This window comes from Portunus trituberculatus, chromosome 37 (assembly GCF_017591435.1).
Source record: "Portunus trituberculatus isolate SZX2019 chromosome 37, ASM1759143v1, whole genome shotgun sequence".
In the NCBI taxonomy this organism is placed as follows: domain Eukaryota; kingdom Metazoa; phylum Arthropoda; class Malacostraca; order Decapoda; family Portunidae; genus Portunus; species Portunus trituberculatus.
The window spans coordinates 3,689,157-3,709,186 of record NC_059291.1 but is presented as its reverse complement, the minus strand read 5'-3'; the positions used below and the strand labels follow the sequence as shown (position 1 = coordinate 3,709,186).

The window sequence follows — 20,030 nt, the reverse complement described above, 5'->3', positions numbered from 1 at the left end:
AGATCAAATCACTTCCATTACAAACTCCTCAAGGAAGCGAGGGAAGAGATAAACTTAAGGCTTCAGTGTTGATCCAAGGGCCCAAAGTTTTCTGCATAAAGTTACAACCATCAGACCCAGCTGTGGAAGCAAGACATAACCCACGCTCCCTCCCCCAGTCACCCAACCCGCTCTCTTCGCCTCCCACGTTAAGCCCTTCGCATCACTCCTGCCTTGTAATCTCTCCATTGGATCACAGACTTCCACCCAAAGCGTCCAATATGTCTTTTTTCTTTTTTTTCTTTTTTTTTTTTTTGGTTCTGTCGCATGTCAGCTCTCTCTCTCTCTCTCTCTCTCTCTCTCTCTCTCTCTCTCTCTCTCTCTCTCTCTCTCTCTCTCTCTCTCTCTCTCTCTCTCTCTCTGACCCCACAAGATAAACACACGGAAGACCCTTTGTGAATGGAATGCTTTTGTGTCTTCATCTGGTAGTCTCTCTCTTACTCTTGCCTTTGAGAGAGAGAGAGAGAGAGAGAGAGAGAGAGAGAGAGAGAGAGAGAGAGAGAGTGGGGGGATGGGGCGGTGTCTGGGCTCACACCGGTATACAAAGAAAGAGATCAAAGAGACTGACGGGCGGGTAGACAAATACAAAACCGAGTAAAGAAGTCAAATGAGATTATGAATTCGTTTCCAGATTCTGATATTCTCCTTTTTTTTTCAACACTTCTTTATACGTGACAGATTTCTCAGTACGTACAAACTTATGTATTTCGTCGAATCATTAAAAAGTGTTTCCCCGCTATTCATTTTTTTCCCTTTAATTAAGACCGGCTATAAATCATCGTCAGCAGAAGATTTATTCATTCCACTATTGAATATATTTCTGTCTTATCGCAAGCAAACTTTACTATTCACATATTTGTTTATTTGCTTTCTTTATGTATTTCTTCCATTCACTCCTCACCCCGTTCCCAATCCTGCAACCAGCCCGCTGTTCTCTGGTCCCAGGCGAGGCGAGGGGAAGGGCTGGGAACAAAAACAAAGATAAAAGGCCTCTTCCTTGGCTTCGGGACTGCACAAAAGGTCCCTCTGGTGATGGCATGTTTAGATTTCACCTCGTGCACCCCACACCCCACCCTCACCCAGTTCCATCCCGCTACGTGCAGTCTTTCGCAGCCCTCCCGCTGATAACGCGATCCAGAAAAAAGTCCCTCCTACAGTAAGGAAGAAACGAGACAGTCTGGGCGGAATGATCGGCGGAAAGCGCCTTAAGAGCACGCAAGTCTAGACTAGGGACAAAAAGACAAAAAATGGTGTGTGTGTGTGTGTGTGTGTGTGTGTGTGTGTGTGTGTGTGTGTGTGTGTGTTGTTGATATATATTTAAAAACATTTCATTGAATCGGTCACTTCCTGAGAATTAAGTATTACTCTGCTTCAGTTAATGTTATCTCAAGTACTAAAAACACTTGCTTCAGCTGCAAACGATTTAACTTCACCACCACCAACACCTGCCAGACTGAAGCGATGGTGCAGCGAATGAAGGTCTCGTCTCACTTTCCATTAATGAGTGACAATAGTACTTACATGACCCTCACTACACTGTTGTATCTTTTATCTGGTCTGTCTGTGAAGGTTCTGTTATTGTTTTTATTATTATTATTATTATTATTATTATTATTATTATTATTATTATTATTACTACTAATATTATCATCATTATAAACTGTTTACAGCCTCGATTGGTTAAGCTTAAACTACTAACTACCATCAGGCAAAACAGCACTGTAGGAAATTATTGATAAGGAAAAGAAAAGTAAAAAAAAAAAAAAGCAATTAAATTAACATATGTGAATAAATAAAAATTGAATAAGATGAAAAAATTAAACAAATAGATTACCGGAATACTAATTATGACTATGTAATCCAATGAACGCCAACTATGAAGCGTAAAGATCTAACAAGCTGTTTTAAATTGGCAATTTATTCCATAACTTTGTGTTAGCTGGAATAAAGTATCTTGAATACTGCCAAATAATGAATCTTCCAAATGGGAAATAAAGGCGGTTCATATAACATCAACATTTGTAGTCCCTCGAACAGGTCTGGAAGTTCAGGATGAAGAGGGTGCTCAGAATATAGAAAGAATTTTTAAAAACACAGACAAAGAACTCACAGAACACCGGTGCCACGAATCAACTTTAAGATCAGGAATTAAAAACTTACAAGCTCTAAATTTCTATGCAAAAACTAAAGATGAGATTCTGCAGCGTACACAGTCAAAGAATAGGTCAGATGAGGAGTCCCAGAGTCTAAGATCTATTGAATTTTGTTAGGATTCAATTTCGTGCTTGATATGATTCCTGGATGAAGATTTAGACAGCTTTACATGATCGTACTATTAACTTAGTCTCTTCAGTTTTGTACATTTTCGTAACATACATAGACAAAAATATGAAGCAATAGCGAGGCTGTCTCTTTCATTGTGATGGCGCTAGTCAGTAAAACAGCCTCACCACAAGGATGGGGAATCAGCCAGAACATAAGTGCCCGAAGCCCTTGGAGACGTTCCGCGAAATTTTGGGTGTCAGAAATGAAGATACGTTAATGAGCTACAGGAATTCTCTCTCTCTCTCTCTCTCTCTCTCTCTCTCTCTCTCTCTCTCTCTCTCTCTCTCTGATATCCTTCCGTTTCAGTTCATTGTCATAAATGAGTACTACTTGTTACTTACGATATCTTTATTTCATCTATCTAATTTCATCCGCTACTAGCCTATCAAACTCTCGCTCACTCGAATCCCCGTCTGAATAAGAATATAGATAAAAATTTCCAGCGAATGCAAATGGCGTATCCAGATTCAATTTGTGAAATCCCTTTTGTATTTCCTTTTTTTCCATAGTTCGAACTTTTTCCATAAGTTTGTTCGTGTCTTGGTGGGGCTACAGAAAAGTTTTTATAATAAATATCTATGAGGGAACATATTATCACATGTTTTACGCTTTGCATGTATGTATGTATGTATGCCGCTGATTTGTTTCACAGACTAATTCTCACTTCCATTCTTTCGATTGCATTTTCCTATCTACTTTTCTAAAACCAACTCATCAAATTAATCCCATTTTCACAAGAGAGAGAGAGAGAGAGAGAGAGAGAGAGATTTGTTACATTCGTGTTTCCAGAACAAAAGTACCATTACAAGCATGTGTATGTGTTCCTGACAGGGATCCTGTATATACTGCAGTGTCGTCACTATAGAGACTAGTAACAATACGTGGGAAGGATACGCTGGACAGAACTTGTGCATTCTAATTTCTTCTGCATGTAAATTGAATACAACAGCAGCGAATGCAACACTACACTCTGTTTCTTTATGTCTTTGGTTTTGTCACTACCTTTTAATTCTGACTTACTGTTCTACTTCTTACTGACTCGTGTTGGTCCAGTACGTCCTTTTATACAACATGTTCGTTACATCTAGATCATTCTACTACATTACAGAATCTCTTCAATCATCTTTGCCAAATAACATAAGAGTCACAGCTCCACAATACAAGAATACAAGATTAACGTATACCGAAAGAATGGTAACCTACCCCACCTCAGTTGATGGGCTAGCCCCTCCCGACAGGCAGCCAGGCGTTGAGGTATTTCTAGGTACAAATTGCTATATACTATACTCCTGAGAAGCTAGACCAGTCACCAGTGATTCCCAAACTTTTCCTGAGTGAGTAGCACTTGGAAGTCCCGTACAGTCCCCGCGTACCAGAAAAACTTAACTCTAGCCGCTAGCATATATCTTTCCCAAGATGGACTTCGAAAAAATCCAAGATCCACCAGAAATTTCCAAAGTAAATTTTTTTTTTCTTTAAATAGATAAATAAAATAAATAATTAATAAATATTAGTTGAAATAAGATGAAATCTTACTTTTCAGTATTACTGCAGGTATGCACTAGTTATGAGTTGGGGGTTCATCTGCTTCACTCCCAATGGCATCCTCCACAGCTGGATGCAGTGTTGCCATCCTCTCTTCTTTGCCTTCTGCTCTCGCTCAGCACACCCTTGGTAACATTGCCACTTTTTACGTCGCTGATGAGTGATGTTGATGGTGCCATTAATAAATAGCATGGTACCTCTTGACGGCTGATCGCTTGCTTAGCAAGAAGTTTGTTTGTCTGTTTAGTTTTTATCATGTTCAGTTACGAAAAAACTCGTGCCACACATGCAAACGAATGTGGAAGAGCTAGCATGTCAAACTTGAATTTTGATAAACAGTCAAATCTTAACTCATTGTTTCCATCCATCACTAATTTTAATTCAATCCAGTGAGAAGTTGTACTCTCGTCAAGATTTCTTAGTGTTTTTGCATTCGGCATTGGTGTTGCAGGACGTCCAATTCTTTCTCCTTCACAACCCTTGGAAAATGGAGTGCTAACAAAGTCCCACACAGAGCTATGCAAGGTAAAATACGAGTCCAGTCGTGAGCCCCGTGAGAACTAATATATCGTGACTGTGTAAGGGTGAGTGACGCCACCGCGGCCAGCCCCTGGCCACCTCGTTCTGAACGTGTCCTAGCTGTTCACGGCTGCCGTACGCAGCGTTGCCAGATCTACCGATAAGTCGGTAGATCTACTGAATTTCTGATGAATCTACCGATCTACCGACAGATTTCGAAAATATGGTCAAATCTACTGATTTTTCGATCAAATCTCCCGAGAAATCCACGAAATCTACAGAGAGAGAGAGAGAGAGAGAGAGAGAGAGAGAGAGAGAGAGAGTGTGTGTCATGAGGTTGCACCGCGCTTAGACACGAAGCCGACGGAGAGAGAGAGAGAGAGAGAGAGTGTCATGAGGTTGCACCGCGCTTAGACACGACGCCGACGGAGAGAGAGAGAGAGAGAGAGAGAGAGTGTCATGAGATTGCACCGCGCTTAGACACGACGCCGACGGAGAGAGAGAGAGAGAGAGAGAGAGAGAGAGAGAGAGGTGGGTTGTGGAGTACGTGTCTCTTTCATGTACCGAATCTCAGCTGACGGACAACAACAAACCGATAGTACTGTAACTAATGTCGCTGGTTCGGGCGCTATACAGTCTTGACTCTTAGGCTCCTAAGACTACACACACGCACCTGTAAGTCTTCAGAGAATATACTTATGCTGTTTAAAAGTTTAATTTTGTGTTGATTTAAAATAGAGCCTAAAATATTAGCGGGCTGCGTTTGTGAAGTGATGTGGGTGGAGTGTGCTAATTTACGAGTGTAGCCAACTACTCAGCCAACTACTTACTGTTCTCTAAACTCAACCTATCTACGGTTTTATATTAGCTGGTTGTGGATAGTTGGTTGGATAGAACATTGATTTGTTCGGAGGATGGGAGAAAAGGAACTGCCTCGTGTAGGTCTATCTGGCCTCTTGCAGTCTCCTCATTTCTTAAGTTCTTATGTTCATTTTCTTTATGCATTTAGATCAAAGTGTTCCAGTTTTTGTGTTTTTCTTTTTCATTTGAGTACCGGAAGATATGAAAAGTATAATTTGTCTGCGGAATTCCCAGCATGATCTTATTCTTTAATAATAAACCTTTCAAAAAACAAAAAACAAAAATCGTGTTTGTTGCCAAAAAAATATGAGATAAAACACATTATTTAAATTGCTCATGTTTGCATTGCACGTGTATTTAATATTATTTACCTTTGGCAGATAATATAAAAAGACATGTGACGTGCAATATATATATATATATATATATATATATATATATATATATATATATATATATATATATATATATATATATATATATATATATATATATAATCTACCGAAAAAAGTTTCCAATCTACTGATTTTTTAAAGTAAAATCTACTGAGAATAATTAATCAATCCCATCTGGCACACTGGCCGTACGTGTCTGTTTGTCTGACTGTATGCATGTAGAGATTCATCGGTTCCTTCTCCACCAGCTTATCTATGCCAGATTATCTTGTGTAGGCAATAATCGTTGTTGTTTTTTTTTGTTTTGTTTTTTTTCCTGAGAAATATTTTAATTTAACTAAATATCGCATATGATCCTGAAAGTGCGTATGTACCACCTGCCCTGGAAGGCCTTGGCCGGCGTACCATAAGTGGTACGCGTACCACAGGTTAGAAACTACTGATCTAGACCATTATCGCTACAGCAATATGTATAGCAAGTTTTAATTTGTTCGATTGTATCCGACAAAATCTTGCCAAGCGCTGATTTCATAGGTATCAACATACAAGGAATCTATGCTTGTGTATTGCTACAAACACCATGGGATTAGCTATTCGTACTGGAATCGTTAAGGATGTCAAGGATGTTTTCATGGTTTTATTATCTCTCGGGAAGAACACACGTCTCGATCACTCTCCTCTGGTAATGTCCAAATTTCCAAAACCAGCTCTCTGTAATAATGGCTTATATAGCTTAAATAGTAATAACTTAAAATGCCAACCACTACCAATATAAAAAAAAAAAAAATAATAGGGAAAATTTGGGATCCTTTTCTGCCTATTGGTAGAAGTGTGCAATTTTATAATTGACGCCCAACCTCAAAAAGAGCCATCGTGCTGATAGGCTCAGGCTGATGATGCTGATAAGTATCCCCTGTTAAGACTGCTGAAACTTTTGTTTGAGTAAGCGGGCGAAGATAAGGTTACTGAGTTACCGTGTGGATAATGTAACCCAGCCAGGGAGACTTGACCTAGATATACAGTGTGTGAATGACGTGAATTGAAAGTAGGGTAAACCTACAGAGTTTCACCACCTTGCCCTTTCTGGACGAAACTTTTTTTTCTGGTAGATTTCGGCTTGCTTTTAATTAAAATACCACTTGTTTTTGGCGCAAATCAACCAATTTTTTACAGCCCCGAAACATATTATGATTTGCATCATAAAACAACTGGTAAATTAATTAAAAAGCCGAAATCTACCAGAAAATATTAGTTTCGTCTAAAAAAGAACCCAACCTAACCTAACTAAACCTAACCCAACCTAACCTAACTAAACCTAACCCAACCTAACCTAACTAAACCTAACCCAACTTAACCTAACTAAACCTAATCTAACCTAACCTAACTAAACCTAATCTAACCTAACCAAACCCAACCTAATCTAACCTAACCTAACCCAACCTAATCTAACCTAACCTAACCAAACTAACCCTAATTAAACCTAATCCAATCTAACCTAACCCAACCTAACTAAACCTAATCTAACTTAACCTAACCTAACCTAACCCCAAAAACACATAGCTGATTGTGGTGAAACTCTGCAGTAATACCGAAAGTAGTGCCATTCATAGGGTTTTATAGGTTATGTGTGAAAAGTGCTATTTTTAAATTTGTTGCCAAGAAATGCTAATAACCTGTTAAATGATATTTAAATAGCCTACATGAATTTAACTAAATGTATGGACGCTACCTTGTATTTATTCTGCTGGCATGAGCGTGTATTGACGTGTCTGACACAATGACCTACTCTCCTCCCTACAAACTTACTATTTTATATATATATATATATATATATATATATATATATATATATATATATATATATATATATATATATATATATATATATATATATATATATATATATATATATATATATATATATATATATATATATATATATATATATATATATATATATATATATATATATATATATATATATATATATATATATATATATCAAGGAGGCGGTGGCATAGTGGATAAGGTGGTGAGTTTGGGATCGGGCAGACGTCCACGTGTAGGTTCGAATCCCACCACGTGCAGCCTTAAATCACTTTGCCATTTGTCGAGTGGTTTAAAGTTACCTACATATCACCATGATACCCAGGTTCTAGGTGGTTACACTCAAGATGAGCTTGGGCGGTGATAGGGGCCCTAATATGGGTACCACTATAAATAAAATTGCCTGCGCCACTAATGGGCGGAAGCTGAACAGCGCTTCCAATACACTCTTCAAGTGTGCCTACAGGCGCTATAGGCCTTACTGTAAAAAAAAAAAATAATAAAAAAAAAAAAAAAAAGCCATACTGTCGATGCATGACTGGGCTTCCATCAGCGCCTCGAGTGCTAATTAAGGATTAGAATAAAGTTATTGGTGCCCCACTTCACCTTTCATTACGTTATAAATGGTGTATCTTACTATGGGATACTTCATTATTATTTATTTTATTTATATTTATTTATTTTTTGTCTTACTTTATTTCATCTTAATTCCATTTCATTTCTTTTTACCAGCATACCTCCCTCCCGCACAAGGAATGGTGATGATCAATCACATCCATACAAATTACATGGAAATCTATTAGGAAAACTAGAAAGCAAACTAGAGGGATGCTGCTTTCCAAAAATTTAACTTAAATTCCTCACTCCTAGAGGTTTTTGTGTTATAAGTTCATCATATATATATATATATATATATATATATATATATATATATATATATATATATATATATATATATATATATACACACACACACATACATACATACATATATGTAGATAGATATTCTTCATCTTTTATTCAGTCTGTATACAATTATACTTTTATCATAATTTTTTTTCTTTTGTATTATCCCTTTCTTTTTCTCTTTCCATGTCAACTTCTAATAATATCCATAGGTGGGGGTTATAAAGATAATTTATTGCTATCCTATCTATCCCTAACTATCCTTGCTTAGATTTTATCAAAATATCACTAATAATTTATTTTTGGATTACTCTTGAGCATAGACTCTCAATAGATAGTCTAGTTAATCAAGTCCAGAATCAGAATAGGAGAGTGGTATAGAGGTAACTGGTACAAAGGCATTTCCAAACAAATCCACAATACCTTATTTATCTTTTCTCTAGTAATGACATTGATATTTCTTAATCACATGATAACTTAGTGGTATATTATTAAGCAAGTTTCTCTTTTCTGAGAGAGAGAGAGAGAGAGAATCTTTGATTGTATAGCAACTATGGGGAATTATTATTATTTTTTTTTTTTTTTTTCTCTCTCCAGGATGAACTATTCTAGGTTCATATCCAAACAGTCCTCCAGGAGGAAGCCATCTTGCATCAGTGAACTACGTGAGTATACTTGGAATTCTTCACAAGTTGTCACACACTCCCTCTTATGGTTTTCTTGTATATGAATTTATATGATTTTGAACCTCTGTCACCCAAGAGTTGATGCAACATATTTAGAAGGTGATGTAGAGAGACTATGATGAGAGATAAGTAAAGATCTTAATGCAGCTGGCAGATTTCTTAGAAGTAGATCCAAGCAAATTTGAAATGTGATGATCCTGAAAGATATCAATGATTTAGGCCTTTGCAAGAGGAATTTAGTTTGATGAATTACCATTACTTGTATAAGTAAGACAAACACATGCATACTATAAGGCCTATTCTCTTTGGTAGGGAGGGCTTTAGAAAATGGTTCTCCATCACTGGTATGGCTAGCTTCAGGAATGCCCAGTCCTGAGAAATTTCCATTCCGGGAGATGACTGTGACTCTGGAGGGAGGTAAGCAGCTGACCCTCAGCAAGGAGGCTTTGTCTACTGGTCTGCAATACGGACCTTCACAGGGGTCAGTGAAATTATCTTGTGATTCAGCATTATTATCTCTCTCTCTCTCTCTCTCTCTCTCTCTCTCTCTCTCTCTCTCTCTCTCTCTCTCTCTCTCTCTCTCTCTCTCTCTCTCTCTCTCTCTCTCTCTGTTTCTTTGCATTCCTTTTGAATTTTTGTTACACTATGAATTTCATCCTTCTTATCGAATATTATATCTTTGTATAACAAACCATATTATCCATCTTATTTGTCAGGGCTGTTTGTCATCATATAATATGATATATTATATGTCTCATTACTCATAATAGGCATATATATATATATATATATATATATATATATATATATATATATATATATATATATATATATATATATATATATATATATATGTAATCAAACTCAGAAACGTTCTTTTACATATTAAACTTTATACCTCTTCATAATCACTGGTAACTAATTTTGACTGAAAAAGAACAGGTACCCACTACTTCGGAAGCAGCTGAAGAGAATGGTAGAACAGTGGCACTCACCACCTCGTTGGGCTGAGAGTGACTTGTTAGTAACTGTGGGAAATCAGGATGGTGTATCAAAGGCACTGGACATGCTTCTAGATCCAGAAGACTTTATTGTTGTTCCAGATCCTTGCTATTCAGATTTTCTGTGCATGGTGAGTCATTAATGACCTTTAACAAGAATATGGTATGCTGTTGTACTGGAGTGTACTTATGTCAAAATGAATTGAATCTTTTATTGTTTCCCTCCCTAAGAAAGATGAAAGGTTTATAGTTAATGTTTTCAAGACTTCAAATTTAGTTGATTTCTCTCTAGATTTAAAAATCTTTCTGGAAATCCAGCAATTTTATCACTTAAAATTTTATCTATCTACAGCTAACAGCTCTAGCACCACAGATTGTGGCTGTTGGTGTGGATGATGAAGGAATACGACCTGATATTTTAAAGTCGTCCTTGGAAAAAGCCATCAGTAGTGGATCAACAGGAATACCTAAGGTATTCCTTAGTCATACCATTATAGATTCATGAACATCCAGCATACCAATGTAGTTTGACAAATATGAAGAAACTTCAAAAAGTTCTTGAAAAAAAATCATACTAAAATATTATAAGAAAAGATATTGAATTTATTGCTAGTATAACTATCATAATAGTTATGCATTCCTATCTCCATATATTGTGTGAACTGTATGACTGTTTGGCATTTCTAATTTTCATAGGTATTTAAATATAGTATATTAAGAGAAAGCCAACCTTTAGTTTACATGTGCCTCTGAGATAACACATTAGAACTGATCACCATTCATGGATGTTAGATTACTTGTTATTTTTCTTATGATTAAATTAATCATATATAATTTTGTTATACATGTACTGAACATTTATTGAAGATCTTAAGTGCACTTTTTCTTTTCATGTTATAGAAAATTACAATTATTTCAACAATGAGTTAATGATTGAATATCTGCATTATGAAACAGGCACTATACTTGGTTCCAAACTCTTGCAATCCAACTGGTACAAACATGAGCGAAGAGCGACGGCAGGAGATCTATGCCATAGCACAACAATATGACCTCATCATTCTAGAAGATGATCCTTATTTCTTTCTACAGTTTAATGAAAAGGTAATATTTTTTCAGTTGACTATCAATGAGAATGTGTTTAAAATTTCCAATAACAGAAGTTAAAAATCTTTAGTTGAGGAATGTATCATATGAGCAGTATTGACTGCCTATCTTACAGCAACTGACAAGTTTCCTGAGTATGGATGTAGATGGCCGGGTGCTGCGTTTTGATTCCTTCTCCAAAGTTATAAGTTCTGGGCTGCGTATTGGCTGTGTGACAGGTGCTCCTCCATTGTTGCAAGGAATCACCCTGCATATGCAAGCCAGCTGTATCTGTCCTCCAATGCTTTCACAGGTAGATGGAAAAACTAATGTTCTGGTTGTGCAAGTGATCACACTGAAAAAGCATGGGATGGTAACAAAATACAGACACACACACACACACACACACGGAAGGGACGTTCATCTACAACAAACTTAATATTTTTCTTTTCGAGAGTTATTGATATAATACAAGAAAGAGATGAATGGCTGATTGTGTTTACTTGGATCTGAAGAAAGCATTTGACAAAGTTCTATACAAAAGATTTCTGTGGAAACTCAGAGAGGAAGGAGGCATAGCAGGAAGATTGTTAGCATGGATGGAGGATTTTCTGAAAGACAGGGAGTTGAGGACTGTCATTAGAGATGAAACATATACATTTAAAAGAGTTTACAGTGGAGTTCCTCAGGGATCAGTTTTGGCTCCAGTTATGTTTGTAGTATACATAAATTATATAACTGAAGAGGTAGAAGGCTACACAAGTCTATTTGCTGATGATGCAAAGATCCTGAAACAGGTGAAGGAAAATGAGAACTATGACTTGTTCCAAGAGGACTTACACAAGATCTACAGATGGAGTAAGAAACGGAAAAAATGGAGTTCAATGCAATAAAGTACAGTGTATTGGAGTTTGGAAATAGCAAATGTATATCAGTCAGAGTTTATAAGTTGGAGGAAGAAAACATTCAGAAAAGAAACACAAAGAAAGACTTAGGAGTAATTGTTGTGGATATGTTACCAGATAAGCACATAAGTAAAATTGTTGGGGAAATAATAATCTACTGAAGAATATAAAAGTGGCATTTTCATACATTGATTAAGATATGATAAAGAAGATTATTGTAACTGATATGTCCAAGGGTGGAATACGTAACAGTAGTTTGGTCGCTGAATCTGAAGAAGGATATTAAAAAAGAGAGGAGAATTCAGCAGGCTGCCACAAAGATGGTTCCAAGTCCAAAAGACCTTTCCTTATGAGTAGAGACTGTTAAGATAGGACTTGATGTCCCTGGAGGAGAGAAGGAGAGGAGATTTGCTTGCAACATTTAGACTGATAGTATGACAGAGAAGATTTGATAATGTGTGATGAGCAATTCATGAGGGGGCACACAAAAAAACTGAAGAAGGTTAAATGTAGGAGGGACATGAAGAAATACAGTTTTTCATTCAACTGTTGAGGCTAGGAATGCATTTGATAGAAAAGTGATTGAAGTGACAACAATATATAACTTTAAGATGAAGTTGGATAATTTTTGGGATAACAGAGACAGGACAGTATGAGTATAGCTCCCCTCCTGTATGCTAGAACTAGGTAAATACACACACACACACACACACACACACACACACACACACACACACACACACACACACACACACACACACACACACACACACACACACCGTGTAGTGTAATGGTTAGCACGCTCGACTCACAATCGAGAGGGTCCGGGTTCGAGTCCCGGGACAGCGAGGCAAATGGGCAAGCCTCTTAATGTGTGGCCCCTGTTCACCTAGCAGTAAATAGGTACAGGATGTAACTCGAGGGGTTGTGGCCTTGCTTTCTCGGTGTGTGGAGTGTGTTGTGGTCTCAGTCCTACCCGAAGATTGGTCTATGAGCTCTGAGCTCGCTCCATAATGGGGAAGACTGGCTGGGTGACCAGCAAGCAACCGAGGTGAATTACACACACACACACACACACACACACACACACAGACAGAGTTCAATACCAAGAAATGTCACGCAATGGAATTATTTGGATTATCATATAAAACGTTGGTTAATATTAGAGTGGTATTTCAATACATGGACAAAGATATGATGAATAAAATTATTACAAGCGTGATACATCCAAAGTTAGAACATTCAGCAGTGGTATGGTCACCGAGCTTGAAAAAAGATATAAGAAGATTAGAACGGATCCAGAAGATAGCTACAATGATGGTGCCAGAACTAAAGGATCTAACATATGAGGAAAGGCTGAAGACTGCCAACCTTACAAGACAAAAGAGAACAAGGGGATCTAATATCAATGTATAAAATAGTAAATGACAAGGAAGACCTGGTGCTAGTGACAGAAGAAGATGGAAGGACAAGAGGACATGTAAGAAGATTAAGATGAGGCAGTGTGTGAAGGATATTGAAAATACAGTTTTCCACATAGAACAGTGAAAAAGTGGAATGCATAGAGTGATGAAGTTGTTACAGCACATAATGTGCATAACTTTAAGGAAAAATTGGATAAATGAAGATATGGAGACAGAACTCTATGAGCCCCAGTCAAACCCTGTACAATACAACTAGGAAAATACACAAACTATACAAGATGATACTTATTACAGGTCTTGCAATTATTTTCCTGTGATATACATACACATATACAGTATGTTAAAGGAATTCAATTAAATTTGTTGTAAAATACAAAATATTTTTACCACAGGTTCTGATCCATGAGTTGTTAACATTCTGGGGTGATGAAGGCTTTAAGAAACATATATCAGATATATGTCAATTTTACAAGGACCGTAGAGATGCCATGATCCAGGCACTTGAAACCCATCTGAATGGTGAGTTGCTTTGGAGACTGTGTTATATGTATGGCTGAGGTATTTCAGTCATTGATTTGTGAATGTGTAAATGAGAAGGAAGCCATATAATTATTGTGTTGATGCTTCATCTGCCAAATACTTTCAAGTGCACATAGTATGAGTACTCTCAACCACCTTAGTAATACAGTGTTCTATCTTCAGGGATCTGTGAATGGATTGTTCCTGAAGGAGGCATTTTTGTCTGGTTGAAGGTGAGAATTTCAGTTATTAGGCTTAATTTTGTTAATCTATTAATTTTCTAAGATTATTTTTGTCAACTGTACCAACACTTACTTTTATTCTCTACACACACACACACACACACACACACACACACACACACACACACACACACACACACACACACACACACACACACACACACACGTTTGGAAAAGAAATAGAGTAGGTAAGATGGGAGGAGGAGTGATGTTGCTGGTTAAAAAAGATATAAAGGTGGATCAAGTGAAAAAAGGTATGGGAAAGGCAGAAGTGCTAAAGATCAGAGCAGAAACTAATGAAGGAAAAAAGAGGCACTACATAGTGGTGTACGTACCACCTAAGACAAATGCATGGTCAGTACAGGAATATGAAGAAATGATAAGTGATACAGGAACATGTCTGGAAGAAATGTTGGGTGGCTGTGAACGAACTATAATGATGGGAGATTTTAATTGTAAAGAGGTGTGTTGGGAGGACTGGTCAATGGAAGGATCAGAGACAACATGGGGAAATACACTATTGACACTGGCAATGGAAAATGTGTTAACTCAGTGGGTCAAAGAAGATACTAGGTTTGGAGGAGAGGGAGCATCGTCAAGACTGGACTTGGTCTTTAGTACAGAGCCAATGGTCATTGAGGAGATGAGGGTGGAGTGCCCTTTAGCAAAGAGTGATCATGCAGTTTTGGAGTTCAAGGTGATAGACGAAGAGAAATCTAGAAGAAATGAAGAATATAAAGTGGGAAGATGGAATTATGCCAAGACAGATTTTGGAAACCTAAAGAAATTCTTTCAAGAGACAAATTGGATGAAATTCAAGAGTGCTAAGGAGCAAATGAAAAGTGGAAGGAATTTATAAAAATATACAAAGAAGGTGAGAAAAATTTGTACCAATAAGACAACATAGAGAAGTTGGAAAGCAGGACTGGTTTAACGATAGATGTGAAAAGGCTAGAACAAGAAAAGAGGATGCATGGAAGAGGTGGAGAAGGAAAAGACGGATTAAGCAGTGGGAAAGTTACAAAAGAGCAAGAAATGAATATGTGTTGATTAGAAGAGAAGAAAGAAAGAAACAAGAAAAGGATATAATTGATAAATGTAAAGACCAACCAAGGCTTTTTTACAGACATGTGAACAACAACATCAAAAATAGAGAAAGTATTGAAAGTTTAGAAGTAAATGGAGTATACAGTGAAGATCCCAGGGAAATGGCAGAGGCTATGAATGGATGCTTTCGGAAGGTATTCACAAAGGAGACTGCTTTTGACAAACCACTGGTAATGGAACAGAAAGGGATTATGAAGGAGTTTCAAGTAACGGTGGAGGAGATCAAGAACATGATGGGGAGTTTAGAAGTGAGAAAAGCTGTGGGACCTGATGGGGTATCAGGATGGATTTTAAGAGAATGCAGGGAGCAATTGGCAGAAAAAGTTTGTGAAGTAATTGATGCCTCTTAATGTGTAGCCCCAAGACTGGAAAAGAGCTAACATTGTCCCAATCTATAGCTAAGATGTGTGAGAGGGTGGTGAAGACTAGATGGACAGACTTCTTGGAGAAAAATGACATACTTTGTGAGTGTCAATTTGGTTTTAGGAAAGGGCGTTCATGCACGACAAACCTGATATGTTACTATTCGAGGGTGATAGATGTAATACAGGAAAGAGATGGTTGGGCTGATGGAATATATCTGGATTTAAAAAAGGCCTTTGATAAGGTACCACACCAGAGACTGATCTGGAAACTTGAAATGGTAGGAGGAGTGCATGGCAGTTTACTAAAATGGATGGAAGACTTTTGGTAGGAAGAGAAATGAGAACAATAATTAAGGACAGACCATCAGAATGGGGATTGGTGGAGAGTGGAGTTCCACAGGGATCAGTGTTGGCACCAGTAATGTTCACCTAGCAGTAAATAGGTATGGGATGTAACTCGAGGGTTGTGGCCTATTTGCAGACGATGCAAAATTGTTACGGTGTATGTTGTGTGGAAATGGAGCTGTATGTGGAGTCTCAGTCAAGAGTGACCGAAGATCGGTCTATGAGCTCTGAGCTCACTCCATAATGATGAAGAAGACTGGCTGGGTGATCAGCAATACAGTGGGCTCCGAATTAAACACACACACAAGGAAACTAGAGAAAGTACAGAGGGCTGCAACGAAAATGGTGCCTGACTTAAGAGATTTGACTTATGAAGACAGACTGAAAAGAATGCAACTTCCAACCCTACGTGGAAGTGGTCACGCACACACACACACACACACACACACACACACACACACACACACACACACACACACGAAAGCGGTGAGGCAAATGGACCAGCCTCTTAATGTGTAGCACCTGTTCACCTAGCAGTAAATAGGTACGGGATGTAACTTGAGGGGTTGTGGCCTCGCTTTCCTGGTGTGTGGAGTGTGTTGTGGTCTCAGTCCTACCTGAAGATCAGTCTATGAGCCCTGAGCTCGCTCCATAATGGGAAAGGCTGGCTGGGTGACCAGCAGATGGCCGTGGTGAATTACACACACACACACACACACACACACACACACACACACACACACACACACACACGGGATGTAAATCGAGGAGTTGTGACCTTGTCCCGGTGTGTGGTGTATGCCTGGTCTCAGGCCTATCCAAAGATCGGAAATAATGAGCTCTGAGCTCATTCCGTAGGGTAACGTCTGGCTGTCTCATCAGAGACTGCAGCAGATCAAACAGTGAAACACACACACACACACACACTCATCTCTGGCCACACGAGCATAAAGCCCAGGCCCTGTAAAACTACAACTACAACTAGGTAAATACACACACATACACTAATACTGCTTATCAAGGTAGAGGCTTAAGATGACTCTAAAAGGCTTTGACCTTCCTCCTTGAGCACCTCAGGAGTGTGACAAGCATTAGTTCAGACAACTCCTTAATCACCTCTGCTCTATGCTATGGACATCCTGAACAGACTGAATCACTAGTCATCCTCGAGACTCATATGATGGCCACAGCAAAACCTCTTCTGACACACTGACAGAAAACTACTTGCCTGTTGCTATCCTGGCTCTCTCCTCACATTGTACACTTTTACCATTTTCCAAATATGTCTAACCCCTTTTATCATAATTAACTGTACACAATGTATTTACACCACAATGACCAGGTTTGCATTTCATTGCTGTCTTCAAAATCTAAATGTACTTATATTACTGCACATTTATTTACAGTTTTTCTTCCATAGGTCTTGCATCTGAATGATACTAGTGCAATGCTGCTGGAGAGGGCAGCAAAGGGAGACGTTGTGCTAGTTCCAGGAAGAGAATTTATGGTGGACTCCACCAAACCATGCCCCTACATGAGGGCAGCATATTCCTGTGCCACACCAGAGGAAATGATGAAGGTATGAAGTCATTGTCAATGTCTCCACATCATTCTACTAGCTTGATTTGATTGTATGAAAGAGAAGAACACTGATGATATCAGATCTAGCAAGTCATCATTGACAATTGCTTTGGGTAGGTACACTCACACATTAATGATTTTAGTATGGATTTGACTACCAGTTAATAATGAAATGATTTTAAACATTCAAATTTATACTAAAATTATTTGTGTGAATGTAGCCATGATAGCCATCTGTGTTGAGTTGCCAGGTTTGATATCATCAGTGCTTTCTCCTCTCATGCAATTAGATCAAACTATAGTTGAAAGGCATGCAGATGCTGACACTAACTGACAATTTTACCATATTTTCTGGCAGTATGTGTTAATGTTTCACCTCCACATTATTTTCTTCCAGGGCATGGAGAATTTAGCAAAACTCATTCAGAAGGAAATTGAGCTCCAGTCGACACACAAATGAATGCTTAACATCACCAAACTAATGCAGATATGAAGCTATTTGTTGTTGTTGATAATATTTAGAAATTCTATATGTGATATTTTGATATTAGAGCTGTAAAATCTGGTCAGTATAAGATGTCTAGTATATTTTAAGGATCAAACCACTACATTTGTACCATACCTCCTACCAGTAGCTATGCCACTTGTTGATATACTGAGAGCAGTAACTGATGGAAGAAGTAAGGAAACAAAGAGAAATATGTACATTTTAAGTTATCATTTTATTCAGCATCATTAGTATTGCAGTCTTCTTTTCTAATGTCCTTATATCACTCAGTCTTTTATAGTTTTGCACTGTTGCTGTGACCAGTAGATGTCAAACATGTCAATAAAAAGACTGACAGAAGCAAGTAGGGAAAGGAAAATGTGTACAGATTATACATCAAACAAAATCACAAGTGCCTCAGCTTTCCTTTCTTGGCTCTATAGATGTCTCAATCTTTTGCTTTTATACTAGTAGCAGTCCAGCAACCTATAAATGAAGAGGACTGTTGACTGATGGAAGTAGTAAGGAAGCAGAGAAATGAATGCTAATCAAAGCTATCATACAGTTTGACAAGTGCCACAATCTTCCTTTATTTGCTATATAAGTCCCTCTGTCTTTCACTTTTATACTAGTTACAGTCCAACAACATGTAAGATAAATATAAATTAATAGAAGCAAGGAGGCTAAGAAATATCTATTATACAAAACACCCACTCCCTGCTGGAGTTAACGTACTTTTCAACAAAATATGATAGAATGGCGATAGGTTTCTACTACCAATTCAAATTTAAGACCCCACTGCAAAGATTGGATTAATTGGCAAGATCTTCAGCTCAGTAACCAACAGCTCCATCTCAGCCTCATCTCCAGCCACTGATAATGTAGCCAGGTTCCTAACAAGTCCTGTGTATTTCTTTGAATATCTCAGTCTTCCAATTTTTATGCACACTACTTCACTATTTCCTGCCATCCTTATGTTTCTTGCATGCCACACCTTTGGGAGGATTGCAGGAAGGAGAAAAGGAAGAGGCAAAAAGGTGTTAAGTGAAAAGAAATGGTTTTGAAGAAAGAGGTACTGTATATTTATTTTTTAGGCTATCCAAATATTTTACATCTAGAAGCTATTTATAGTTTGATTAGTTTTGTATCTAGAAGGAAAATGTTAGAAGAAATATATAAGGAAAGAAGAAAAAATAAGGATACAAATATACCTACTTACTTTTCTATAATCTTTTGAATTCATTCATATATATATATATATATATATATATATATATATATATATATATATATATATATATATATATATATATATATATATATATATATATATACTTTATGAATTCAAAAGATTATGGAAAATAAATATATTTGTATGCTTTTTAAGTGTGTGTGTGTGTGTGTGTGTGTGTGTGTGTGTGTGTGTGTGTGTGTGTTTACATAGTTGTATATTACAAGAATCGAGTGGGGCTCATAGTGACCTGTCTCCATATCAACTTTTATTCAACTTTTTCTAAAATGCACCCACATTTTCTGCTGTTACAATCTCTTCACTCTACCCATTCCAGATGTCCACTATTCAACATGGAAAACTAAACTTTTTAATGTCCCTCAACTATTAACTCTTCATGATCTTGTAGTGTCCTCTCATCCATCTATTTTCCATCTTCTGACAATGATATCAGGTCATGTCTGTCTACTTTTTCCATACAGTTTACTATCTTATACATCGTATTAGATCTTCTTTTTCCTGTCTATCTTTCAAAGGTGGTAGTCCCATTTCCATCAGTCTTTCTTTATAGGTAAGGTCCTTCATCTGTGGCACCATCTTTGTAGCTGTCCTTTGAATTCTTTCTAATTTCTTG

At 37.5% G+C, this 20,030-nt stretch overlaps 1 protein-coding gene across 10 annotated transcripts in view; it reads left to right on the top strand.

Annotated features, from left to right (window-relative positions):
- The window catches only part of LOC123514052 (kynurenine/alpha-aminoadipate aminotransferase, mitochondrial-like), a 22,149-nt gene extending 2,927 nt beyond the window's left edge, over positions 1-19,222 (top strand). For 2 of the 10 annotated variants that reach the window (XM_045271640.1, XM_045271641.1), the window contains exons 2-11: positions 9,015-9,082; positions 9,416-9,584; positions 10,046-10,235; positions 10,457-10,576; positions 11,062-11,208; positions 11,327-11,503; positions 13,912-14,038; positions 14,222-14,271; positions 17,518-17,676; positions 18,076-19,222. In XM_045271640.1, the coding sequence (XP_045127575.1) occupies positions 9,016-9,082; positions 9,416-9,584; positions 10,046-10,235; positions 10,457-10,576; positions 11,062-11,208; positions 11,327-11,503; positions 13,912-14,038; positions 14,222-14,271; positions 17,518-17,676; positions 18,076-18,138 (1,269 nt within the window). In that variant the 5' untranslated portion in view covers position 9,015 and the 3' untranslated portion in view covers positions 18,139-19,222. Of the gene's footprint in view, positions 1-4,922; positions 5,104-6,072; positions 6,113-6,296; positions 6,367-6,537; positions 6,646-6,682; positions 6,706-9,014; positions 9,083-9,415; positions 9,585-10,045; positions 10,236-10,456; positions 10,577-11,061; positions 11,209-11,326; positions 11,504-13,911; positions 14,039-14,221; positions 14,272-17,517; positions 17,677-18,075 lie in introns of those variants that run through there. The other 8 variants (XM_045271642.1, XM_045271645.1, XM_045271638.1 and 5 more) reach the window with 8 other exon arrangements.
- The last annotated feature ends 808 nt before the right edge of the window (positions 19,223-20,030 follow it).